Consider the following 27,564-nt stretch of genomic DNA (forward strand, 5'->3'; position numbering starts at 1 on the left):
GGCGCGGACAGCCCTCCCCACCCGAGCGCGGTCGAGAATCAGCACCCGCAGCCTCTCGCCACTTTTCCTCACTGTGGGCGGAAGCGTTCGGGCCGCGCCCAGGGCGGACCGCGCAGAGCCGGCTGCGGTGAGAACGCACACCCCTCACGAAGCGGCGCGCCCCAGGCAGCCTGGGGACAGCGGGTCCGGCCAGGAGCGCTACCTCCCTTCGGCCACTCCCGTCCTAGCGGCGCCCAGCCCCACGCGCCCGGCCAGGCGGTCACGCTCCGCCTCAGCTCAACGCAGCGAACTCGCTCCGGCGGCGGGCGTGGCGCAGGAATCCCACCGCCCTGGCCCCCCGCGATCCCGGCACTCTGGCATTAATCGTCTCCTTATATGGACACCAGAATGTCTGACGTCATCTCGACGCTGGGAAACTAGCGCCCGCGCAACCAAGCTTGGTTGGGAAGGCGGGTGGTGCGGGAAAGGCGGGGGGTGGAGGGGAAGGAGGCTCTGGAATGTTGATGGACGCGGCGTTGCGCCACTGGGAGCGGCGGCCCGGCTCGGCCATTGGGCAAGGCGGCCGGGGGCGGGAGCCGCGGGCGGGGCGGGTTGTGGTGCTTGAAAAGCCGCCGCCTGAGCGAGGAGCGGTGCCAGTGTGGGGTGGGCGCTGCCAGGGGGTGGCAGGAGGGCAGCGAGTTCGAGTCCCGCCTCCGCGAGCCTGAGCCGGCAGCCGCTTCTCCGTGTGCCGCACTCCGCTTCGGGGCGAGGGGGGCTCGGAGTGGGCGTTTGGTTTTCTATTCTTCCTCCTTTTCCTCTTCGCGCGGAGGCCGCGGCTTTCTCTGTGGGGCGCCAGCCCGCAGGGACAGAGTTTGCCAGGAGTTTGTGCCGAGTTCGGGCCCCGGCCCCCCCGCCCCGCCGCCGCCATGCCCGTCTTCCACACGCGCACCATCGAGAGCATCCTGGAGCCGGTGGCCCAGCAGATCTCCCACCTGGTCATCATGCACGAGGAGGGGGAAGTGGACGGCAAGGCCATCCCGGACCTCACCGCCCCCGTGTCGGCCGTGCAGGCCGCTGTCAGCAACCTGGTGCGGGTGAGTAGCGGCGGCTGGCCCGCCTCCTCCGCGCCTTCTCCTGGGAGCGACTTTGGCCGCCGCGGCCAACTTGGGAGTGCGGCGGCGCCCGCCCGGCCCGGGCTGTCGCGGACAGGTGTCCCGGCCCCCGCCCGGTGAGGAGCGGCTGGGCGCGGTGCTGGGGCCCAGGAAAGGGTTAAGTTGGAAGGCTGGCTGGACCTCTGCGGCTCCCGCCTGGAAGCCGCCGTCGTTTGTTCCCGCTCCGGCCGGCGGAGGAGCCGTGAGAGCCGTGCAGCGGAGCAGTGAGTTGTCCCAAGAGCGAGTTGCTCGCCGTGTCGGAGAGAAGAGAAGCCTTTGCCCACCTGAGGAGCGGCATCCCATTAAAGTGCAGTAAAGCGCGGTAGTTGCTGCTTTCATACCCGCCCCGAAACGCTTCACAGATGGCTCTGATACGCTGCGTGGTTCTTTGCTGCCTAGGAAACTCCTATTTTAAGTGTATGCGCTATAAAAGGCAAAATACTTACTTGGCGTGAGCCTATCCAAAAAATCCCAAACCCAACCAATAATAAAGCACCGACCTCCCAGGCATTTGGGTTTCATTTTTAAATCGGTGAGGGCTGGCCCTTCCTTATCAGTGCAGAAGTTGAGGCGGGACAGACCTGTGGCTTCCAGGCAAAGTCTGGAGCTGTGAATTGTTCTTGTTACTTAGCCTCGAGTGTGAGTTACTGTTTGCTTGTGGTGAGCTAAAGGTGACGGAAATTTGGCCTATTCTTTCGACTTGTTGAAAGCGGTTATGCATAGCTTGTCTCTAAGATCTGAGTATTTGCAGTATGGACTCTGCAGTGTGAGAAGTGCAAGTGACTAATACATTTGAAATGTTTCAGTCCTATTAGCACTTTTATAATAAACAAAAGAATAACGAACTGTTGCAAAGCAGAAATACTTTCTTTGATATAGAAAGCACTGTGGCATTGCCTACTCTTCTACTGCGTTAAGAATTACCTGGTAACGCTTACCTTGCACCTCTGTTAAACTTGTTTACAAATACTGAATACATGTTCCTTGCTCATTTTGAATCCTGTTAAATTCCGAAGTCATTCCTAGCAAAAAAAACCTCTTCCCAGTAAATGAATAAATGGAAAGGTACCTCTTGCTGCCTCTTTGCCTTAAAATGAATAGCTATGCAAGTTAAAATACTGTGTCACTGTTAACCAATGTTTGAGTGCACTGAAATCATGAGACTTGTGGGCATAAGAAGCTGTCAGGATGACTAATGTATGTGATGTGTTAATCATGTTTTGGCCTGTACTGCTGGCTGCTGCTAGAATAACTTGCCACTTGGAGGTTTTGCAGTTTACTACAGTGTAACTAGGTCTCTTGGTCGCCATGACTATAAATATTACAGACTGTCTAGAATACTTGTGCTTCTTGCTGACTATAGCAGCCACTCATCTCTTTATGAAAAGCAGTTGTTCTGCAGCAGTTCACTGATGTAATAGGTGTTTTGGCTGTAAGGGTGCGAAGCCTGTGTGTATGAAATAGTTTTCCTTGAAAGGAAGGATGTTGGAATAATGCTTTGCCTCTCTGAGCTAACCCTGTAACACTGGGTTGTGTGACTATTTTTCTTCACCCCACCTTTCTCTCAGAAGAAACTTGATCTGATAAAATTTCATTTATTAGAGAAATACAGAAACAGATTTAGTTTCCTTCTGAAGCTTGCTAATGCTAGATCTTCTTTCATTTTGGACTGTTTTGGAAGCCTCTGTTTTTTTCTTCTTGTCTGCTGGTTTGATAAAAGGAATGATTGTTGAATTATTTTTTCTGTGTTTATTTACCAAGAGCCAATAAAAGTGGGGTAATCTGAGGTGGTAGTTACCATGAAGATGCCCTGATCTGCTAAAATACAGCTTTGTCTATATTAGGAAAAGTGCAGAATTAATGTTCTCATTCCTATCTGAAGCTCTGTTTTCAGTGCATTGCTCTGAAGTGTAAAGGTGATTTATGAAACAGCAGTCTCACAGGAGCAGAATTTGTGCAGACAGGTTCTCGAATTACGAGCCTTCTGGTGGCTTCCTAGGTGACAGCAAAGATGGAGTTGTCAGTGCAACCAAGAGAGTAATGTGGTGCTGGCTTGTTGTTGCTTGCTGTCTGCTCAGGGTTCTCAGCGTAGTGTGAGTATCACAAAGCACATAAAGAAAAGTACTGAGGAGCAGGGAGTTTCTTAGTGATAAATTTTCATATACAGCAGCATTACTCTCCAGCTACCCAGCCTATAGTAAGGATTCTGCAGTTTGGAAAATGCAATATTTAATTGATCTAACTATCATGTCTGTGTGTAATTGCTGGTAGCAGTGCTTGAAGGCCTTGAAGATGTACTGTGCTGAAGGCCTAGAAGAGATTTCCTAGTGCATTTCCCCTCACAGTATGACTGTATGGCTGTAAGGAAGGACCTGTGTGCAATAACTTGAACATTCCTGAGATGGAGCTAGCACAATACACCACTCAAGAATAGAGGTTGATAGATATAAAACTCTTACATTAGGACTATTAGATGAGTCAAAAGGGTCCTCCTCCTAAATACCCTGACTGGAGACCTTTATAAGAGAACTCTTCCTTGGGCATGCATTTCTGTATTTCCTGTCATTAATGGTTCTGCTGTGTTTCAAGGTTTGCCTGAAGCCATCTTAAATTACATACCTTTTTTAATGTAAAGTTTGCACACTCAAGTGGACCTATCCTAGAGATACTGCCTTGTCAGAACCTAATTGTAAAGTGATTCTGGAGAAGAGGTGGTCCAAGTCATTGTTGAAGTTAATGAAATAACTAAATCTTTTACAAGTTAGTCATTGCTGTAGTAAAATACCAAAGCAAGACTTGGTACTCTTTCCAATATGCGACAGTTTGATTCTACTGATTATTTTGTATCTTGATTATTTTGGGAATCTTTTGCACAATAATTCTCAAATTGTTTTGAAGCATTTTGATGAAAGCACAATAGATGACTCTCAAGGAGGTTGTGGTTTTTACATTTTTCCTTGATGTTTGTAACTTTTCATGGGATATGTATAGATCTGTGCCTCCCTATTTCCAGTTTATTATGTTATGTTTTGAAGCTGAAAGAAATGGTCAAAAGAGCAGATAATCTGAACTCTACAGAGGTCAGAATTAGTGACAAGTGAATGAACACTAGAATAAGCTTGAAGATCTTATGAGAGAATGTCTTTTCACTACACCTTTCTAGGTCTTACCTGTGAGTAGTAGTAGAAAACAGATTAGTGTTTTACAAATAATAATAATTTCCCTTTTTTGTTAAATTAGAACATCTTTTTTCAGTGCACAGCAATTTCTTCAGGGATCATTTACCATTCTGGGAACTGTGGCCATATGCTCTGAGAAAGTGGATAAACCCCATCAGGGTGTGTGTATGGGAGGAGCTGGGAGAAGAGTGATTAATCAGACAAAGCAACTTTGTAATAACAAAAGCACATCATAAACTTCTTTCTTGCTTTTATCTGTTAGGAATCATCTTTACGTAAGTGATTAATTAGTTTCTGATTTGAATGGAATAATTTCTTTGTTCTATTATTGTGTTTGGATACTTAATTTATTCCAGTTTCCTCCATCAGCTTTAAAAGCAATCTTTTGTTCTCTCTTCCTTTAAATGTACATAGAGATTGTTAAATGTGTCCTCATATGCAGCTTGCTTTTTTGGCCATAAAAACTGAGACTATTATTGTGGAATGGATAGTCTTTTAAGTGGCAGTTGGATTAAAAAGTTCCATATGCCAAGAATCTGGTGAATACCACTTCTGCTTTTAAAAACTTACTAAATGCATTTTTCTGCATAAGTCAAATACACCAGTGTGGGAAGAGTTAAACCCATGTTAAGGACTAGTGTTTTTTAGCCATTTATTCTTCCTGATGTCTTGTAACTTTAGAGAGTGATGTAGGTTTGCTTTGTACTTTGAAACAAGAAGCTACTTTTCTCCACATAGTGATATTCGACTGTAGGTGTGGAATTCCTTTTAGAGGTTAATAAAAAATTAACCAAACAAAACATGGGTTAGAAATATGTACCTTCAGAACACAGAGTAATTTGTAAGTATTGCAATATAATATTTTTTCCTTTAGTGGCACTAATTATATTCTATCACTTGCTCATTCAAATGCTGAGAAGAAGTTCTTGATACAGAACTTCACTGCAGCCACAGTTCTTAATTTTTGCAAACTAATAGCCTTCCTGACATTTATCTTTAAACACAGCCATGGCAGTACTGTTATTATTGAATTTGAACAGTGAAGTGTCTTTTTTGGTAACTGTATAGTTGTAAATATTATCCACTATGCTAATTGTAATATTTAGATGTATAATTTCTTCCTTAACTTTCAGGACAGGAGGTGAGAGAGAATTAACTCTTTAATATTCTCCTGTACTTGGAGTCTAGAGTAACAACTTATGTTGAACCATCTGGAAATAGAACCAGATGAATGAATATTGCAGCTGCCTTCATTTCTGAAGATGCTTTGTGGGTACAAGATGACTTGCTGCATGGGCAGATGAAGTGATCAGATGAAGACTGGATCTTCTTTTCAGTTACACATATTTCACCTGTAAGGATTTCTTCCAAACACGAGCTGAGCATCCCAGCAGCTCAAAACTGAGCTGGGAGGGGGAAGAATGGGGGCATGACCCTGCATGCACAGTGCTTGGAGTGGCTCTGGTTTGTCCCTGGAGTAAATCAGGCCCTAGTGTTTCTGTGGGGATATGAATTACTGACTAGAGAATCAAGAGAGGGCACAAACCTTTCCTTGGCTTTCTTTGCCTAATAATTAAAGTGTACTGAGGTATGGCTTGTACTTGTCCATATCCTGAGCCTAGAACTAAACATTTGTGTCAAAATATATTGAACAACTCACTTTGTAACATATCTCCTATTCAGAAGTCAGTGTTGTTCTGATGCTTCAGGAGAGCTATTTACAACATGAATAATGAACAATGGGTAACAATAGTGGCTAATGAAGGGCGACAAAAGCAAAAAACCAAAAACCTCTTCATTATCAAAGCCATTCCAGAGTTTCTGAAACTGTCAGCTTGTTGACTCTTAGGGTTACATTTCATCAACAACTTTGTCTCACTGAAAAAACAAGTGTTGGAACAGTTTCCTAGTATTCTGACTTCATAGGTAGGGTAGGAAATTGATGGTTCATGTTGGGTTTCTCCAGTGAAGAATGGAGAAATGAGCTGTTTCTGTTGGGGTTGGCCTAGGATACTTATGAAGAGACCTATTGTAATAATGTTGCATTGCGTTTTGAACAATGATTACACCCACAGAATAGCAAATGTAAATTTTCCTTGTGCCAAACTCAGATTATTTTAGGGACCTGAGGTTGCTGAAGGCAGATGTTCTCAGAAAAGACAGAGGTAAGTAAATTTTTGAGTACATAATTTTTTGTGTTGTGGTCAGATATCCACACCTATCCCACAGTGGGCCCATATTTTACCTAGTCCTTATTTTGCTGCTGTGTTTACACAAGCATTTTTTGTTTTTCATGCCCCTCACTAGGTTCAACTCTAGATACACTTTGGGCTGGACTCCATCCCTGTGTGCTCAGCTGAGGTCTCTGCTCCTCCAGCAGGAGCTCTGCTCATTCAGGCAGGCCTCCTGCCACTTGGACTTGTCTTCCTGCTCATCAGGATGAACCAGCTCTCCAGAATTTCTCTTTCTAGGACTGTGTTCTATGGGATTTCTCCAGTTAGGTCCCTGAAGAGGCTAAAGTTGGTTCTGAAGCTCAAGCTCTGATTTGTCTATCTTTTTCCTTTCAGGATTCTTAATTCTACCATCTAATGGTCACTCCATCTGTCATTGGCATTCCCAATCAATTCTTCTGTTTCTAACAGCAGAGCCTTCCTGCCTTCATCTCCTCACTCTATATCTACCAGTAAAAGATAATTAGAGCTTACAGTCTGTGAGAGGAAAAGTACAGGCAAGCAGTTTTCATACTAAACTGAATTTTTGGGATGGCTTAAGAAAGTTTCATTTCAGCAAGTATCATGCTTAATCTTTGACCTAAGGTACATATGGTGCATAAATAAAATGGTGAATAGCAGAGCTGAGAAAGCACTGCTTTGGTGAACTTGACAAGCTTTATGTTCAGATATCTTTGTGTATGCAGCTTAAAATGTTTGGGTATGTTGCAGCTGTTCTGGTCTCATTGCTCAATGTTTAACATGTGTTTGTGGGAATAATAAAATACAATGGTATTCAGTTTGAACTTCATTTTAGTAGCTGAACCTTAGAAAGAGCTAGACACAAGCCTGCCCCTCCTTAAATGCTGAAAAGCATGCAAGAAAAGAGCCATGGCCATTAATTTCATAAATGAGTATAGTCACAGAAGTGCTACAGTAGCAGTGTGAGAAATGGTCATGTGTTCTCACCCCTGAACAGATGAGAGGCACTCTGGTCACCTTGGTTAAGTCATTGTGTGATGGGAAACTAATGAATGTTCTCAGCCTTCCTTTTTGAATGGGTGCATCAAAATGGAAGCTTATTAAAGGCTGAGCCAGTAAAGTCCATATCAAATATCAACTTCTTGCCCATTCTCAACTTTCATCTATTTGCCAGGTATCAGCTCTTCATGTCAGAAGTCTGACTCTTCCTGTCAAGCAGAGGAGCTGTTAAATCTGTCATCTAGAACTTATTTCAGCTGCGTTGCTGCTTCTTCTGGCTTCCAGACTTTTCCTGAGTTTTCAAGAGGCTGCACATTGCAGCTGTTTTAGAGGAGGGAAGCATTAATAAAGCTTCCTTCTTTTATGCAGGTTTTGTTTTGTTCACCTGTACGAATACTTGCCAGAAGGAGCAGAAACTGACTTTGACTAGACTGATAGTACATGTGAGTCACAGATGTTGTGAGCTGTGAGCATTTTGGGTGGATTTGTGGATTTGGTTCCTGGTGACCACAAGCTTACAGTTAGAACAAATGGAGGTAGAAATGTGTATGATACCTGTCTGTTCATGGGCAAGGAATGGTTAAGCTCTTCAGTGCAAAATGGGGTGTAGTAATACATAACTGAGTGAAAAACCTTGTAAGTTGCTAACAGACACTCGTGTACTTGATTAGAGGAGGTTTTTAATTCTGAGCTGTGTGATGCACTGAATATTTATCTAAAGAGTTATCACTAGAAAAAGATTGCTGCATCAAGCACCCAGATGGAAGTTACTGAAGTTTAACTTGTTTTGGTGTGCCTGTTTGTTATTAAAATGATAGGGGTTTTTGTAACTTTGGTCAAGATAAATCACAAAAGGTGCTTCACATTTCAGCCTCCGAGTGTGTGTACAGGTGTCTGTTTGCCCTTCAGTGAAGTCTTCAAAAGCTTCTGGTTTTACACTTTATAAGAAGTTTTCCTCCAAGTATTGCTTTCTCAAATTACTGCATAACCCTTACAGGTTTTTAGGTGAGCTAACAAATTAAACTGACTAGTGTTGGAACTACAGTAATAATCACTTTCACGAGCATAGCTGTCTTTGCAGCTTTTGCAGCACAATAGTTGTGCTGAATAACAAAAACAAATAAATGAGGTTTCTCTGGAACTACGCAGTAGTAGCAAAAAGGTCATTATTTATTTAGCTTGCTCTGATACAATGACAAAAAATGGTTTGTGAAGGCCTAGTAATTGCCAAACCAGTGGCTTAACTGTAGCAAGTGAAGTGGTCTTTGAGTCTTTGCCACACCTGTAAAATGCTCCCTTTTCCTCAAGAAAGTCAAAGCATGGTGAACAGGAACCTCAGTAAATTTTAGTTTTTCTCTGAGTAAAAAAAACCCATAATAGCATGACATTTCTTATTTTCTCTTTAATGTAACTAAATACTGTAGCCAATTAGAAGATTTCATTTAAAATGGGAACGATAATTTACACCATGAACTTAGTGTCCACTAGAAATAGCTGTTAGACAAGTAAAGTGAGACTTAGAAAAGACAAATTGTCCAGTGTGCTACAGAAGGTGGGTAATTGCTATAGAACTCTGTGTAGCATGTATCTTGCTGGTCAAGATACATTTGCTGTTGCAGAGCTTATGCCAAAAGATTTAATGCTGTGAATTTCTGTTGCTTGAGTTGTATATTAGTGAGCACGTGAAGATATTTTCAATATATTAAAGACATAGTGAAAAATATTTCTTTATCAATAAAGGAATTCTAGATGAGTGTTTTTTTCTTATTCTGTTTTCCTGCCATGAACTTAGAGAGAAAAAAAAAAATCTGTTCTCTGGAACCACTGATCCTCTAGGACAGAGCTGATAAGGGAAGTGGTGCCACTCTTTCTGTGCAAGAGGGAAAATCAGTGTTGAATAGTCTGGTTTTCAGAAGTCAGTACAAGCATAACAACTGGAAGATCCTGAAATTCAGGGCCTGGTAGCCATCCTACATTTTCAGTTGTGACATTTTTAAATGCCTCATTTAGGTAGCAATACCTGTCAAATCAGCAGTGTTTTCAAAAAGTAAAATGGGTTATAAAAGGCAACAAGAGATTTTGTAGTTAATTACATGGCAAAGGGAAATTGAGGCACTTCTGTTGGATATCTGCCTTGTAGCTGATACAGTCAGTTACTACATCAGTAATTTTCAGATGCAGAACAGTAGAGAAAGAAACTGCACTACTGTTCTACATTTGAAAGTTACTTAATAATGGAAAATACATTTTGTCTTTGCTTTTTTTTTTAGCTTCTTGAATATCTGTGCCAGCATGTGGGTAAATGGAATACTAACTTGTGTTGTGATCTGTGAACAGTAATAAGTTAGTTTATCCTTCTGATGAAGGAAAAACCAGACTGGGTGGACTCAGTTATTATCTGTGTGTAGCTATAACTTGGGTTGGCTTAGAGATGCTGCAGTACCATATTTATCTGTATCAGAAGCACAGTTTCTTATAGGCAGCCCTGCTGTATCTGGAGCCATATCTGCCTTCCCTTTGATATGATCTACACACTTCCTATGATGACACTTCTTACTATTACTCTTGCCAACAGGGCCAAAAAGCTTTAAGATTAGTAAACTTTCTGGATGCTTTTACTTGACTTAACACTTGAAGTGCTGGGAGGACAGGATACATCTGAGTTTCTGGGGCATGATGGAGTTCCTCATCCACCAAATCCTCTGCAACATGCAGATATTAGCACATTGTCAAAGCTGGTGTAAATATACCAACAGAATCATGGTGTTTGGTTTCTTGTTTTTCAGAAAACCATTTGAATAATGAGAAAGCTTACCTCCAAAATAATGTTTTCTTTTAGTACAGTCCTAATATGTGTATACACATGCAGCAGGATTTGTGTAAAGAGGTGCTCTGAAATTCTTTATCACAGGTGTGAGTACATGGAAATGAACTGGAAGAGCTTTTGGAGTCTGCAGTGCTGTTTGGTATGTGGTGTTGTCTTTAGATTTTCTTGTAAAGGTAGCTGTTAGCAGCTCATCTCATTTCTAGACTACAGTTGCTGTATCTTATTTTTCCTGGTGAGTTTTGTAAATGCCCAAGGGTTAGAGATTACTTAACATTAATTATTTGACTGAAGTAGAGTTATAATGTCCTAAAGTAATTTTAATTTGAAGTATTGGTTTGGAAAAAGAAACTCTTCTTTTCATGAAAAACTAATTTCCAAATTAGAATAGTTCTGTTAAAAATATCACATAATCAATATGTGTTTACTTCTGTGAAGTTAATCCTGTAATTTGCCAAACCATCCGGGCCTCAGCTCTGTACAGGTAACAGAGTTAGTAGGTACTAGCAACATGAAGAAGTTTTTTGGTATCCAGAGGAGGTTGCTCTCTGTTTTCCATATGCTTCTTGTTTCATAGTTCTGTATTTTAAGTGTACAGCAGTATTTCCTTAGCCTTAAGCCAGTTACATTTTTCTTAACCATCAGTGCAGACAGGTAGGTCAGTTTGCTGCTGCTGGGGACCAGATGGCTGGTGTGTTCTAATTTGCTTGCCAGATGACTTTGGAATTGTACCCTGCTATGGGTGGAATGCAGTGTGCAGGGCAGTCATGAGAAAAGCAGGATCAGGACACAGCTTCCATGCTGGCTGAAAGGACAGGGGATAGGCTCTGATTCACCAGTCTCTAGCACTGGGCCTGGCTTCAGGCCAGACTTGGGACTGCCTCACTGCTGGGGTATGTGCACTGTTTCATTTGGTGTAAACTAAAGGCAGGAGGAGAATTTAGCTGCACATTTCTTTGGACTGCTTTCCATCTCTAATTATATAGGCCTGTTCACCTACAGAGAAGTAGAAAACTCTAAAGCTTCTTAAAGCAGTGGTAAATTCACTGATTGCAATTGACATATCAATCCTATTTATAATTCAAAGCAAGATGAGTGGAATGATGAAGAGATGGGAAATTTGCTTTTTTAAAGGCTTCTGAGAGCCTTTGAAGGAAAAAAAAGTTTGTGTAAAAAAAATAGTTGTAGCGGAAGACTCACTTTTTCAGTTGTATTAAATGTGCTCAATTTTGAGATGGATTACGGATGTGGCTGTGCAATGTAGGGATTGCTGTCACTGTAGAATTAAAGTAAATACTTAATTTTATTTTTTCAGGATAGACATCTAAAGAAATTTGTGAAGAAGTTGCAGGGAACTTGATAGGACTGAACTGGTGAATAAAAAATTTTTGATTTGAGATTTAATGCTCCTGCTATTGTCACAGTCCATCCTGAAAGCAAGACATGGACTAATGCATAAACCAGGGAGTGGATTTTTATTGAGTTGTCCTCTGGTAAAGTTGCTTTTACAGCATACAGACTTAGATCCCTTTGTGTGGCACTTGGGTTTGTCAAGCAGAACTCATACTGTGGCTGATTTCCTGGGGGAGCCATGGGGGTAACAGCCAGGGCTGTTCTGTGGTCACTGGGTGATGGTGAAGGAATATTTTAAGGCTCCTTTCTAAAATGACAGATGTTTTAAATCAAGCTTCTGGAACATTGCAAGAACTAATTCTTCTAAGGTCATCTTCCTTTTTAACAGAGGAAATCATATAAGCTGTGAGGAAAATGTCTCTTCCAGCATTTGGCAAATTGTCAAACTAGTATTGTCAACAGAGGCATTCAGAGGAATCTCTGTTTAAAAAATAAATAAAATGACCCTTAAACAATAAACTTTGGACTCCCATCTTAATTATTTTTGTGGTTTATTTGATGTGATATGTGCAGTTTTTACTTTCAAACTGTACAGGTGAAAAGGGCTGGATATTACTGGGTGCTTGTCTGTTTGAACAAACTCTCATAGAATTACAGAAGATGAAGTTATTTCTCCTTCTCACTGAGCAGCTGTTGTTTGTTTTATCTAAAAGGCTAAGAAGGTAGGCAAGGGAGCTTGTCTTACTTTTCCTGCAGCTGAAGCAAATATGACAAAAAACTGCAAAACTGCTTAGAAGGAACAAACTTGGCCAGAAAACCTTTTCTTTCTTTTCCATGAAGAAAATTCTCCACATGAGAAAGCCTAAAGCATGCTGGTTTTATACTAATCAGTGGCAAATAAGACTTGCAGGAGACTGATGAACAAGGTTAAAAGCAGGAACAGGAAATCTCAATCTCTTCCTCCTGCTTATAGCTACATTCCTAGACAGTTTTCTGTGGCCATATATATGCCCTCTGACTTTTGTGTGTCCCATTTCCTTAAAATTTCTTGACTTGTCTGCTTCTTATTCCCTGCTTTTTGAGTAGGGAGCAAGGGGGAAGGTAGCTCACTCTTTATTCATCTGATTTGTCTGTAATCTCCAAAGAGTTTGGAAATAGGGTAGAAGTTGTAACTAGGAAACTGTCTTGGTCAGCTTTGCTTGAGAGCTCCCCTTACTCTGTAATGTGCAGTGTTGAAATTGTTATTTTAGTGTGTTAGTCAGGGCAGTTTCTTTGGAACCATGAGTAAGTGCCTCTCCAACACTGTGTAATAGCAGAAGCTTCTGTATCAGTCTGTCACTTCCCAGTAAGTTAGGATCATCTTAGGAGGTAAGAATATCCAAACCCCAAGCAAGCATCCTGTTTTTTCTACATGTGTACTGTTGGCTAGAAATAAAATCTTTTTCAGGTGATTGTTTTATAATAGCATGAGGCTGGACAAGCTATCTGTCTGAAATAAGCAATAGATACTACGTTTTCAAGGGAGAAAATAATCCTCATTTTCTTGGTATTGGACTGTGAAGAAGGTACTTGTTAACCTTGTGTTACACTGTGATGTGTCCAAAACTTGCTTAGGCCATGTCAAGTTCAATCTGAAGAAACAGGATCTTGTGAAAACTAAGGAGGAAACAAAGCAACAAAAACCCCTAACCACAAAGCTAGAAGGGCAAACTCACTGAACTTTTTTGAGGATGTATATTTTCACTCATTAATATGTCTTTATGTTTTGAGACTTCCTGTGAAGTGTTATGTGGAGTACATTTGTTTTTTACGTGCCACTTCTATACCTTGGCAACGACTGCAAAGAGCAGTAAATGGAAAGGTTAAATAACAGCTATGCAAACAGGGTTTTCTATTTAAACAAGTTCAGGAGTACATTCTATGTTGGTGCTTAAAACAAGGTTGAAAGTCCTTTTTACTAGAAAGGTAGTGGATCTTTTTAATTGATGCAACTTTGAAGCTCCTTGAAATCTTGTGTGCCTTCTGTGGTATACAGAGCTGAGGATATGGATGGACATGGAAGAGAAATGTCACTGGAGTTTAGGACAGTTTTTTTGAGGATAAAAATCTCCACAGAAAACCTCCAAACAACAGAAGAGGAGTTGACTCTTATCCTATATGTTACTTCTATTTGAAGATTAAAGATAGCTTAATAGCTACTTTGCTAGCTATAGTAAAAAAGTCCATACATATGCATCTGTAGACATATAAAGTGGATATTATCAGCTACTTATAGGCAGATGTATGCTTCTTTGAGTACTGAACCTAGATCTGTCCTTTTATGGAAGAGAGTTGTCCTTTCTAGAGTGAGTGATTAAATGTTTTTTGTATGGTCTAATATACCTGGCCAATATATAATAACAGTTGCTAAAATGACTGTCAACTTGAAGTGCCCCCCCCACTGTTTTATTTTTTGGCATTCTTAAAAGTTATACTTTTTCCAATATACTCAACTGTATGCAGGTTGGTACAGCTGCAGGAAAATAAATCTTGAAGGCATGGTTCTTGTAAGTACAGAATTGCTCTTCATTTTCACCTGGTGAGACTCTTTTGTCTAACAACGTGTAATCTGGAGTTACTGAAAATTACTCAATTTATTGTGTTATCATGATCATGCACTTATCCATGCAAGCTTGTGGGAAATATAAAGGATGTTTTTCCTGAATGCAGTGGAAATAATTAGAACAAAGCAGGCACACTCTCAGGTGGGCCATGAGATACATTTAGAATCGTGCTCCTGAGGCATTGCCATGAAGTTCAGTAGTCAAAGCAACACTGCAGCGCTGTGCACCAGGACAGTGCATGACTGTTTGTAAACCTGCTGTGAACACGAGACAGAAACCTACCATAAAATTCAAGATCTTTAACGTTTTTTGCTCTTTCATTCCTTTTAAATATCTGTGTGACTAATTGTGATTGTAGTACTAATAGGTTAAAGAAAAAAAAAGAAGCAGGCTAGGCTCAGTAACTTTGAAGCAAATAAAATACTCAGGCCAATGGACTTCTGTGAAGTTCCTGTGAAAAGGAGCAGACCAGGGAGACAGTTTTTGGCAAGCAGCAAAAGTTTGCAAGGAAACAGTGGTTCTGGAAGGCTGTACAGCATTAGAATTGGCAAGTGCTGTGCATACTGACACACTGCATCTTCTGTCCAAAGCCAGTGAATCTTTAAGCACCAGCTGATCAGGGATTTTCAGGGCTATCTTGTCTAGCTTGAGCAGGTCTGGCAGCTCTTAACACAAAGTGGTGTCTGATTTAAAGACCTTCTGCTTTGTGATGCCTTTCTGAATAGCTTATTCAGCTGGAAAATACAGCGAACAAAGGAGCTGGAAATATTTTGTCAAGTTGGTGATCTCACAGTTCAGAGAGTCAGCTACCAATTATAAAGACTTCTATTGTGTAACACAAGAGCTAGTGTATAGAAAGCTCCAGATCTTACTCTCTTTCTTTATTGGCTTCTGCATAATTGTTTTTTGCCTAAAGGATGGTGTGGATGCGGGGTGCATTCTCAGTAATTAACTACAGTTTTTCTAATAGACTAAGTTGCTAGCAAAAGGGGGGTAAATTTTTTTATCTTTGAATTTGATTTCTAACTTGTGGAGATTAGGACAGAGGGAAACCTTCAGAGATTAAATTTTTACAACTAAGTGCAGGAAAAAAACAGTATTGTTTCTGTGGAGAGTAGGAAAGGGGAGAAGTGTCTTTGTGTGTCCTCGTCTAATTTAGGAGAGATGTTGATAGGAAGCAACTTATGATTTCTGAAGCATTAAGTTAACCACAGTATATAGTGATCTCAAAAGTAAATACAGCAACAGGAACCTGGTGAAAGGAGCTGTCATTAGTACAAAGTGCTTTTTTTTAATTTATGTCACTATTTGCTTTTATCTGGCCTTGACATTGAAATTCTGATTTTTAAGTATGCCTGTTTTCTCCTGCAGGTTGGAAAAGAGACTGTGCAGACAACAGAAGACCAGATCTTGAAAAGGGATATGCCACCAGCATTTATCAAGTAAATTAATTTTTTTTTAAATCTTGTGTTGTGTGTACAGGAAACCTGTTCTAATGTCAGGAACAACCTCTTTGGCAGCAGGGATTTGTCTTGTTACATTCTGTATATATAAGTCCATACATATGGTATTTCTTCCTTTAAAAATAGTTACAAAAATTAATCAGGGTAACAATGGCACTTAGCTGTGTGCTCCTGTAGGTTTGCCTAAAGTGTCAGAGACAATGTGGTGTCTCAATCTTTTTTTATTTATTTGGCTGATGGGAAAACGTGAATTTGTCAGTATAGGCAGCTGATAGTATAACTGCCTGGAGATCTAAGACATTTGAAGAGCAGTGACTTACTGCAGGCATTCTTAATTGCATGCCTTGGTGTAAAGGACAACTGACTTTCTCCTTCTGTTGCCTTGAGCCTTAAAAATGATCCATCACACCTTGTTGTGGAGTTTCCAAGCTGCTTATTGCCAGACCTCTATTGAAGTAACTTTCTTCTACTACCTATAGGAACCTCTTTGTTAGCATTGTCCAGTGTATACAGAATTTCTGAGTATTTTACTGTTATTTCCAAACACCAAGCAGGCAGATAGTCAAAACAAGAAAGCATTGAGACAACTGGGAAAATAATAAAAGGGAGAAGGGAGGTGATATCTAAGGAGAAAACTTATGATAGGCAGTGAATAAGGATTTAGTTTATTGCACGGTACGGTGACAAAACGAATTATTAGAATAATGCTGCAAATGGTATTAGCATATGAGTTCAAGAAGGAAATGGCTGAATTATTGGTGAAGTAATCTGTCACTTGAGACCACCAGTATATCTATCAAAGTGATGCTACAGCCTGAGAAACTTTCTAGGGAAATCTGGGGAACAGGAGATGTACAGGTCTGGTGTACCTTTGGAATAAATGACCAGAAATTCTGTATTAGAGAACAGAGAGAGCTCACCTATATATAGTGTGCTTTGGGTGAATTGACAGTGTTTCTGTGGAGGGAAATTCTGCCTTATAAATCTATTGGTATTCTTAGAAATATTGCCAACAGGGGAAAGGGTAGTCCAGGTAATACAGTATACACTGATTTCCAAACTTGGCAGGTGAAGGCTTTTAAGAAGGTGAAGTAGCTGCAGGGTAGTTAGAAAAATTTTTGTATGAGAAAGGAAATTGAAAGTGGAAGAAAAGATGATATGGTTAACCCTGACAATGGCAGGAGAAAATCAGTAAGACTGTGGAGCTCTTGGTTGGGATTGTGCTTTTCACCATGTTAATAAATGTTTTGGAGACCAGGCTGACTTGGGAGGCAAAAGTACTTAGTGAAAAGTGCAAGTCTTATGCAGGGCAGAGAGGTTAATGGATGACTCTGGGAAATTACAGTACCTTATTAATTGAAGTGACTTGATGTTAAGTGTGGATTAAATTACTTCTAAATATCTGAAATTATGCATGCTTGGGAGAGCAACAGGCATGATGGCAGATAGGATGATTGAACTGACCATTACCAATAGTGAGTAAAGATTGGTGAGAGCATCCTTACCTGTTCATGATGTCAAACTAAATAAAACATTAGGTTTATCATCAAAGAATGAGAGATAAAAATGTCACAATATCATTTTGTTCTGCAGCTTGAATACTGCATGTCCTGGTAGTCACACAAGTTTCAAAAGGTTGTAGGACTGGAAAAGCTCATAGAAGGGCTTGGAGAACAAAGGCATAGAATGAATTCTGTATAATGCAAAGCTGAGTAGACTGAAACTGGGAAAGTGACAGAGGGGATTGAGGCCCTGACAACGTCTAAGGAAGGATGAGTTGCATGGAGAAGGTGAAAACTTGTGTTTTTCCTGTCCAGAACTTGATGGGGGAATTGCTTTAAGCTAGCAGTTTGTAAGCCAACAGTAGGGAGAGATTCTTTGTACAGCTAGTTGTGTACTCTTAAAACTCTTTATGTGGGTTTGGAGGGTAATAGCTAAGGACTTAGAGGGATCCATTGTGGGTCAAATATACAAACTGCAGGAAGTCCCAAGAACTGAAAATAGTTGAAGGATGGGAGAGTGCCTAGAGGAAGCATGATAAATGCTTATCCTGCTTTTAACCTTCCTTAGGCTTTTACTTGCAGCTACTATTGGAGACAGGATGCTGAGCTAAATGGGCCTTTGATACAATCCACTGCAGTATTTATCATGCTGTGTGCCTGGTGTGTGATCTTCTCTGGCTGTCAGGGGTTTGAGTTTTTGAGGGGACTGTTTATTTCATGAAATGAGATCAAAGGTTTTTCCTTGCTTCTTGATGCAAATGTGTAATTTTTATTGTGCTCATTTTCTAGGATGTGTGTAATTTTTACTTAATTTCCAACTTCTTCACCTAGACAAGTAAATGACTAAGGAAAAGAGATTTTTTAAATTGCTATACTGTATTAAGCCTTTGATCAAAATGTAGCAAATTGTGCAAGACTTGAATAATTAAATTACTGTAGAAATGTGACACAAGTACTGCTGAATAGTGCCACTTTGTGCTGGGTGCAAGAACTTTGTCTGCAGCAATTCATGACTGCATGAGCTGTGATACAATGTAAAATGGGAACCAAAGGTATCTGTCAGAGTAATGACCCACTCCACAGAGTACTTACTGTCCTAGATGCAGTAACATGAGTTAGCAATGCTCAATGGTTTTTATCAATGATAACATGTTCCACTTGTGGGTTTTTGTTAATCTGGAGTTTATATCAAAATGAATTGGTACAAATTAACAGTTTGTTGTTAACATGGGGAGTGTATTGTCCTGGGTATCTTGGTTATGGGGACAGATGGTAGTCACAGATGAGGTACAAAGGGAGCCTTATTTTTTACTGCTGTAAAGGACAGAATTTAGATGCAAGAATTGAAACAGATGAGTCTTTTTTGGTTTTGTTTTCCTGACAGGGAGTTTTTGTTTCTAAAGTATTAGTTGAGGAAGTGGCATTCCTTTTTAAGGGAGTGCTCTGGCAGAGTTTGTTCTGGTGCATGGATGATGGGTGAGAAGCAGTACACATGTGCTAGCACTGCATTCCCTGTCTGTATTTCCTCTATTCAAAAGGATTACCAGTCCTGGATGATAGAGAGGTGTGTTTATTATTTTGAAAGACTTGATACAGGCATCGAGGGTTCATGATAAAAATATGTTATGGTAATCTGTCCGTAAAGCTTTTCAGTAGGAGTGTGATTGAGCAGCAAAATAACTTGCTGGCTGCTGAAAAGCTATCATGCATCCCTTCACTTGCTACTGACATAAACCACATTGGAACTGTTCACTTAGAGCTAAAAAATGCTGAGTTCTTTATCTTAATTGTCTTAATCACCAGGGAGTATAAGTAATGCATATAATTTACATCAGATGTTTTGCAATGTGTTCCTATTACTTGTTAAGCTTCTCTTGTAAAGAAGTGAAGAACTGCAGTCTCTAGGCAAAGAATAGGGTTACACTATTGGTTTACACTGAGAAAAAAAATTTGTTTAACTTTGATGCCCATTTAACAAATCAAGCAATAATGCTATTCTATGTTATTGTTATTTTGGTAGTTGAGCTGCAGCTGCACTGCTGGTATCTGTATTAACAAATTATATGTAAAAGATTTGCTTTTTACTTTATATTTCTAGAACTGCAAGCAATCTAAACTGTAGTGGTTAAACTGGAAAACAAACTCGGGGAAAAGCAGAGGTCAATCCTGAAACCTAAAAACTAGAATGATAGTTTAGCATAAGCTACTTTTCCCCCCTCATGTTCTGTAAGGAATGCATTACTGTGATGAGGTGGATTGGCTACCCAAAGTAGTATGGCTACAAATATTGTGACCAGTGTCTTCCCCACCAAGAATTTGGCTGGTGTTAAGATAACTTTATTGTAATCACACCTCAAAAACAAACACTTTTTTATTAAGATATGTTGTTGGGTTTTTTAAGTTGCATTATAATACAGAGATTAGAAATTTCACCATAGTAATAAATTTCTATTTGAAACTTCCGAACATGGTTGATTGTTGTGATAGAACAAGTGGTTCATTGCATTTTTAGGGGCTGTGGTCATTTGTGTTGTTTTGGTTGGTTGGGTTTTTTTTATGGAAGTAAACAAATCCTAATCTTTTGCTCCCTAGCATGTGTACTTTGCAGGGGATGAAGTGTCTGATTTTCAAGCACCACTATGATTTTCTTGTACACAGCTTACACTCCTGAAGCATTTTAAGTGCATTGGGAAATTCATACAAAATAGGCATCATACTATTGAAATTCACATTTACCTTTAAGAGGTTCAACCCTAAAAACTGTAAAAGAAAACTTTAAATCTTTAGAAACACTATTTTCATTAATTATGGTGGCTTCTAGCGTAATATGCATTTATGTTAATTCTTCTCTTAACAAATGAGAAAGGCAGCCTTGAGATAATTATCAGTATTAAACAGACAACCATGAAATTAAACTGTGGGAAATTAAGTATTTCTGAGCCTATAGCTCTGAGCTGCTGAATAGGTGATTTGTTTAATCCCTTTCTTGGCAGAGTTGAAAAGAACAAATGTGAGAAGCAGGCACGGAAATGTAATTTAGTGAAGTCAGTTGACTTTGATAACACAACTAAGTGCATTGCATAGTGATGAGCAGACCATTTCCACTTTCTGCCTTGAAATCCTTTGGCATTTTCTTGCTCAGTTAGGAGCCTCTGCCATGTGATACACTGAGCAGATGCCTCCCAAGAGGAGCTAGTTATGATAATATAGCTGGTCCAATGTGATCTATTCTAGGGAGCTATAAGCTGAAAACTTGACTTTCAGGACAAAAGTGAGTTCCCCTGTAATGGGTGTCTTATTTTGTCCATGTGGTCAGTAGAAAATGGGCTATGTGACAAGCATGCAGAAGTGGTCACAAGAGGTAGCATTGCTGTAGTAAAAGTGCTTTATGTTTGTTGGAACCTCCTGTTATTGAATGAGCACATGGCATTCACATGCACAGAGCCTTATGTATTACACTACACTTAAATGAAGTGGGAGACAGTGGAGGAAAGTGCAGTCATGAGTAGCGTAGCTAACGTGACAGGGAAGTCTGATTTTTTTATTCTCCAAAGGCATCACAAAGTAATTCAAGAGAACCAAATCAAAACATTTTCAGTCTTCCAATTTTTGATATTTTAAAACTGTTATATTAAATTATTTGATGGAACCTAATTTCAGAGCTTATCTTCTTATTCTAAGTACCTTTTGTGTTACTGTAGTTACATACTGTAATATCTTGCAAAATCTTCTTTCTGCTTTTATGTCTGGAATTGCAAGCTGCATTTGAACATTGTACCTTACCACTGCATTTTGTGCTTATTTAAATTGCTCTTTCTATGAGTGTTAACATTCTGAAGACCTCGACTACAGCTTCAATGACCAGAGCACAGTGTCTTTCATGTTATTTTGTCCTCATGTGTAGCTGTCATTTAATATTTATTAATAGCAATTGCTACTTGAATAACAATGCCTATACAAGGCTGATAAAAGTTAACAGTTACTTTGATTGTGAAGTCCTGAAAGAATGGGTGTTTTGTTCCCTGCCCTTGTCATGAAGAATGTAAGGTATTTTGCTGCGCTGGGAGCTCTCCTTAATGACACTGTGCTATGTGCTCTGTAAGAGGTACTTCAAACCTTCCCTATGTGGGAAGGTTGTGTGACTTCTGAAAAACTGGATTGTGTGGTTGCTGGTGACTTTTTGTTAGAAAAAATACAATAACTACTCTTGCCTTTTAAACTATAAAGGTGTAGAATGATGAGTTTGCTTGTGGTGCTTCAGATGGTCAAGTTAAAAATAAATCTAGCATTTTCTCAAGCCTGTGGTCACACAGACAGGAGCTAACCAGCAATTGTTGTGTGCTGGCTTCCCGCAGAGTGGAGAACGCCTGCACCAAGCTGGTGCGGGCAGCCCAGATGCTGCAGGCAGACCCCTACTCAGTCCCAGCTCGTGATTATCTCATCGATGGCTCGAGAGGAATCCTTTCTGGAACATCAGACCTGCTCCTGACATTCGATGAAGCAGAGGTAGGATCCCAGCCCGACTGACAGAAGTGGCTGCACAACAGGGTTATTAATTAAAATGTCCCCCTCACTAAAGTAGCTAAACCAAGCTATTAAATAGATTAATGAGGTTTTGACCGTTTCAGTTTGATTGGAAACATATTTTGCATTCCTTTCTGTCAGAAGGAGCTTAAGACTTGTTGCTCTGTTTTGTGAGGAGCATTTTTGCATGGCGTAATGTTTAGGTGCTGCCTGTGATTATTGCTCAAGAAGGCCAGATCTCTTCAATTGTCTGATACCTTCCTGATGCTTTTCTGTATTCCCTTCACTTTACCCATTATTGATCCTTATATTTTCTGTATCCCTTCATTGAAAAGCCCTAGGCCACTTGCTAACATGTTTGTCTGGCTCAATAGCTCTGGCAATTTAATTGGCCTTGGGCATGGGTGGTAATACAAATTTGGACTGTCTGGCTAGTCAGGCAGAAGATGTATTCTGATAAATCTAACAGTTGCTACATTTTGACTGTTGCACTAGCCAGAAACTGACTCAGAAGTGCTGTTTCTCCATCCTCATATGTAAAAAAAAAAAAAAAAAAAAAAAAGCCATAGTTGCAAGGAAATGTAAATGTCTCAGTTGAAATTTTTTTTTGTTACAAATCATAGTTTTGGTGCTCTTTCTGGGGATGTAGAGTCTTGCTTATTTCTGAATAAGAAAGATCATGCTGTTTACTGATGTCAATTCTCATTCTGCTACAATTTGTTAACCTATGGAATTGTGTTGCTCTTCTTGCTGTTCTGAGTAATCTAACATGGTATCCTTGTCTCATTTAACCATCTCATGGCAATGTTAGCAGGTTCCTCTGAAATGGTGTTCAATAGAAGTGTTATGGGGCTTTCAAGGAAGTTTATAGCTTTTAATCTCTCTTTCTAGTATTTAGGAAATGAATTGACTTTTGTGAAGTTAATGCTGTGTGCGACTCACCTGACAACTCCTTGTTAATGAGAAGAATGCCATTAGTCAGGAATGATGGATTTTTTACAAGTACTTAAGTTGACCAGTGTCTGTGCTCAGTTTCAATATAAAGTAGCATTGGGACAAACTGAAATGAATTTCAGAGGAAGCTTTGGTCTTTTCTAGGTGCTAAACACTGCATGTGGTTAATACAAATTAAATGTCAATTAACTCGTTCTTCCATAATAATTGTATGTAGTGATGTCAGAAGTAATGTGGTTCAGAGGTTAGAATATTTACTGACAGAACTGTTTGGGAATCAAATGTAGACTGAAAAAAGTTAAGCTAAGGCAGAGGTCCAGAGGTAAATGAAATACAGCTTTCACAGATTTTTCTGGAAAGTTTAAGATGCTGGATCTATCTTCCCTGCTGGAATGCTGGGTAATGCTTTATCCATATGTAAAGCTGTATGGTAAATGATACTTCCTCTGAAAGCCTGAAGTCTGCTTTCTATGTAGCTTTGCTTTGTGATTTAAGTTAAATATTTTATTGATGAAATTGCAATGAAAAACTTCAAGCATGACAGCATGCATAGATGAGGCTCTTTCTAACCCAATTTCTCAATGCTATCTTACATATATCATACAAAGTGAAAACATTGGAAGTAGGATTTTGCATTTCTGAGTAGTGGAAAGCTGATTAAATATTGGCTTGCTACTACAGCACTTGACTAATGGAATTTGGGTAACTTATTCAGGATCTCAGACCTTTATAATTGCCCATTTGTCCTATTAGCAAATGCTATAACTAAACTGTTCGAATAACAGATTTGCATTTCTAATGCAAGTGTAACTTAGCTTTAGCTAAGAGATAATGTTGATGTTTCTCTCTTAGGTCCGTAAAATCATCCGTGTCTGCAAAGGAATATTGGAGTATTTGACTGTGGCAGAAGTGGTAGAGACAATGGAGGATCTGGTGACTTACACGAAGAATTTAGGGCCAGGTTTGATTTGCTTCAGTCTTTCATAAATATATTAAGTATAGTCTTTTCTATTACTTTGTTCTCCCACCAGCATCTCCCTCACCCAAGTTTTGAACACTGGGACAATGGTAAAGCAGTTGCTTTGGAAGTTTCTGTTGGGAAGAATGACTCATTCTGTTTCACAGTCTCTTTTAATAATGCAGAAGATGTTGGTAAATGAGATTTGCACATGAATGATATGTACTGTACTTTTCCTGTACTGTGAAGGAAGTAAGCATGCGTTAGTAAGGATAAAAAAAAAATTGAAAAAACTCTGTAAGTAAGCACTCACAGATATAAAATCCATTAAGCTGATAAAATGTCTGCACTGGCTGAGATACTTAGGCCCAGAAGGAATTTCTTGGAATAATATACGCTACATGTCATATGTTACCATCTTAATGAGGCTGCAGAAATAGCTGTCTGGAAGTATGATACAAAAGCCCAGCTGTTATGGAAATTCTGTTTGCTCTTTGGTGCTCCTTCTCTACTTGTTACTTCACTGTGTTAACTCACACTTGGAGTGGTGGAAGTGATGGGTAAGTGAGGAGCTGCTGTCTCTATCTCTCCATTGCTCTAGAGGAAAGCTACCATTAATCTATGTCATCTGCTGGTTCAAATGCTTTAGCTTCAGCATGAAGTCGCTAAAGTATTTAACAAATGCATTCTGTAAAATGGAGATGTGGTGGTGGTAGTGTAGGAAGATGTTGGAATTAAAATTACACTGAACTAAAGAATGCTTATATAAAACCAAAAGGAATCTAGTTAGTGCTTTATAAATACTTGTATAATGTGGCTAGGTGATGAAAGAAATGACTAAGAGATGTCATGGCACAGGGCATGTTTGTAGATGATCCTGTTTTTATTTAACACGTGTATACTTGACCTTGTTTCTAGATGTGGAAAAACTTTGAAGTTCCATATGGAGGTATAGTGTTCTCTAAACTTTTATTTCCCATCAGAAATTACTTTCAATTCAATAGTTTTTGCCGTGTTTTGAAAAGGAAATGATAAAACAAAAGGGCAATCTCCTTTTTCCCTGAAACTTTTTCTTCAACTTGGTATATACACATTTAGTTTCTCTGTGGTTTTTGTTTTACTTATCTTTAAAATGGAAGTTTTCCCTAAATTCAGTTTGCTCTGTTTGGCTCAGTTGCAAGTATTTGGCTTTTTTCACTGAACCTCACATACATAATTTGCTGTTACATATGTATGCCAGAGGTCTTGGGTAAGTGTCTTAGTTTCTTACAGTGAGGTATAGGCTTGTCATCTTAATTGCAAATAATCTTCTCTAAACTCATGGTATTGTGAATAAATAGTGAGCCTTGTGCTTCTGGAGTGCTGTAGAAGATCTGTCTTTGTCTGAGCTGGCTGCTGCTCAACATCTGCAGCCCATGCCCACAAAATGTAAAGCCCAGAGTCCTTGTAGTTAAATTAATGGGCATTTGAACTGAACCATCCATGTGAGTACTGAATAAACAACAGGAGTATCAGCAGGTACACTTAAAGTCAAGGAAGTGCTTATAGGGTTTATGCTGGAACTAGAGAGGGGAACATGATTACCTACTAAGGCTTTTGTCATTTAAAAGGAAATGTGGTTCTGCACAGCTTGCCTCTCTGTGCTCTCAGTGTGAGGATCCTGCTACTTTCAGTGATGTCATGAAACAGTATTAAGATGCTAACCAGCAGAAAGGTAATTCGGCCAAAGAATATACAGCTTCCTTCCAGTTTTATACCCTGGAGGAGAAAGAGTAGGAGCACAACAGAACCAATTTAAATAATCTTAAGTTTTTGTGAAGCTGTGTCTGAAGTTTCCACATGCACTGTGTAATAAACCTCACAAGTCTTAGCTATTGCTCTAGAATAAATGGAATTCTTTACAGGCTTCTAGGATACTGAAGTATTTCTAGCAAATATGAAGTGTAAATAAATAAGTTTTTGACCTCTGGTAGAACCTCCAAGCAAGCAAACAAAATCCTGACATTTCCTTTTTCTGTCCTTCACTCAAATCTTAACAGAAAAGATGACACCCTCCTCCTGCCCTTTTAATCAGCTTCCAGTGTTCATTAAGTGACTTCATGTCCTAAACCTGTAATTTCAAGTATTTTCCTATTTTATTGATAGGATTTTAAGTCAAGAATTTTGAGTAGTCTTTCTGTTTTGGCAGAAAGTGCTAGTTTTTGAATAGTGACTTCTCTGAAGTATCTGGAATGTGTTTAAAGTAACAGCTGCTAATATAAAAGTTTTCAACTTCAATATAGTTTTCATCAATCATTATGCCTTATTCTTGTTTCGAAATCTCAAGTGTTTTAATGTTCAATTACTTCAATCTTTAGGAATGACAAAGATGGCCAAAATGATTGACGAGCGACAACAGGAATTAACTCATCAGGAACATCGGGTTATGCTGGTAAACTCCATGAATACAGTCAAGGAGCTATTGCCAGTACTTATTTCAGGTATTTTTTCTTTGTTCTTCAATACCATTCTGAATTATTGTTTTGAACTGGAGTTCCCATGTTTTATGTTAATTAAAAATAATCTCGACATCTGTAATTCAATTGCAAGTAACTGTGCTTCTTGTGTTAAAACTACAATCTCTTTGAGATAAAATGATCCAAGCAAAAGGAAATGTTCCATATAAATACAGTAGAAGGCCAACTTGACCACTGATTGGTCTTGCATATACCTTTTTCTAATCTCTGCTATTTTCCCAGCTATGAAGATTTTTGTAACCACAAAAAATTCTAAAAGCCAGGGAATAGAAGAGGCCTTGAAAAACCGCAATTTCACAGTAGAGAAAATGAGTGCTGAGATAAACGAAATAATTCGTGTATTGCAACTCACTTCCTGGGATGAAGATGCCTGGGCAAGCAAGGTATTTTCATATCAACATTTGTATGTAGAAGTCTAGTTTTTATCTACTGTGTTTTACCCTTTTAAACTTGTGCTTCTGAGACCACTGAAATATGAAATATTGAGCTTTCTCTCAATAAGCAAAGTTAAACTAGTGGGGTATTTGAAGGTAATTCAATGGTTTACTGCAACTCAGTGGTGTAACAGAAGACAGATTTATTCATGCTTTAGTTTCAACATCATTAGGGAGTCCTGGAATATGGTATATTCCACTCAGAGAAGGATATTTTCCCTATCTATAACTACCCTACATAATAATTTTTGATGTAGGAAAGTTTGGTGTAAAAGTTACTGTTCATTCAGCTGGTCTCATAAGTGAGATTGAGATTTCCCTTCTAGATCCTGCCAGAAAAGATGGGCTGCTGTTGTATTCCTTGTGCAAAAGGCTTGGAACTGAGAAATTTTAGTCAATTTTGGGGAATTCCTCCTTGAACATTTGCCCTGTTTCTCCCTGCCCCATATTTATTCTGGACATGAGAGTAAATTTCAGGGTTTTGTCTTATCTCAAAGGAATCTGTTAGATTGAAGAGGCTTTCTGGCTAAGTTTGATGCCTGGGAAAGTGGCTTAGGGACAGGATTGGTTCTTACACCTCAGTGTTGAGCTGTGTGAGTGACTGCAACCACTTAACCTGGAGCTAATTGCTGCTCTGAAATGATGCTGAAGTGTCTAGAAGACTGTAAAGCAGGTCTGACAGACAGAACCATAAGTGTTCTGGGCTTACAAATAAATGCAGCTGCATAACTGAAATTCCTGCCAAGTTATTTTTGAGTACTTGGAGGTAAATTGCTGAGGATATTTTTTTAATGGTTAATAATATGAGCAACAAATAAGCATAAATGTCATGGAAAACTTACTGAGACCTGAAGCCAGACTAGTTACTAAACAAAGTCTAGCAGGAAATCTAACATTGATGTAACCAAGATGTAAAATCACTTTGGCCTATGG

General features: G+C 39.6%; 1 protein-coding gene across 2 annotated transcripts in view; it reads left to right on the plus strand.

The window, feature by feature from the left end:
• Nucleotides 1-626: 626 nt before the first annotated feature.
• Nucleotides 627-27,564, plus strand: part of VCL (vinculin) — a 51,247-nt gene continuing 24,309 nt past the window's right edge. For both annotated transcript variants that reach the window (XM_064716990.1, XM_064716988.1), the window contains exons 1-6: nucleotides 627-1,073; nucleotides 15,652-15,722; nucleotides 21,601-21,751; nucleotides 23,576-23,684; nucleotides 26,039-26,161; nucleotides 26,420-26,580. In XM_064716990.1, coding sequence (XP_064573060.1) covers nucleotides 906-1,073; nucleotides 15,652-15,722; nucleotides 21,601-21,751; nucleotides 23,576-23,684; nucleotides 26,039-26,161; nucleotides 26,420-26,580 — 783 coding nt within the window. In that variant the 5' untranslated portion in view covers nucleotides 627-905. The remainder of the gene's footprint in view (nucleotides 1,074-15,651; nucleotides 15,723-21,600; nucleotides 21,752-23,575; nucleotides 23,685-26,038; nucleotides 26,162-26,419; nucleotides 26,581-27,564) is intronic.

Source organism: Zonotrichia leucophrys, chromosome 6 (assembly GCF_028769735.1).
Source record: "Zonotrichia leucophrys gambelii isolate GWCS_2022_RI chromosome 6, RI_Zleu_2.0, whole genome shotgun sequence".
Classification (NCBI taxonomy): Eukaryota; Metazoa; Chordata; class Aves; order Passeriformes; family Passerellidae; genus Zonotrichia; species Zonotrichia leucophrys.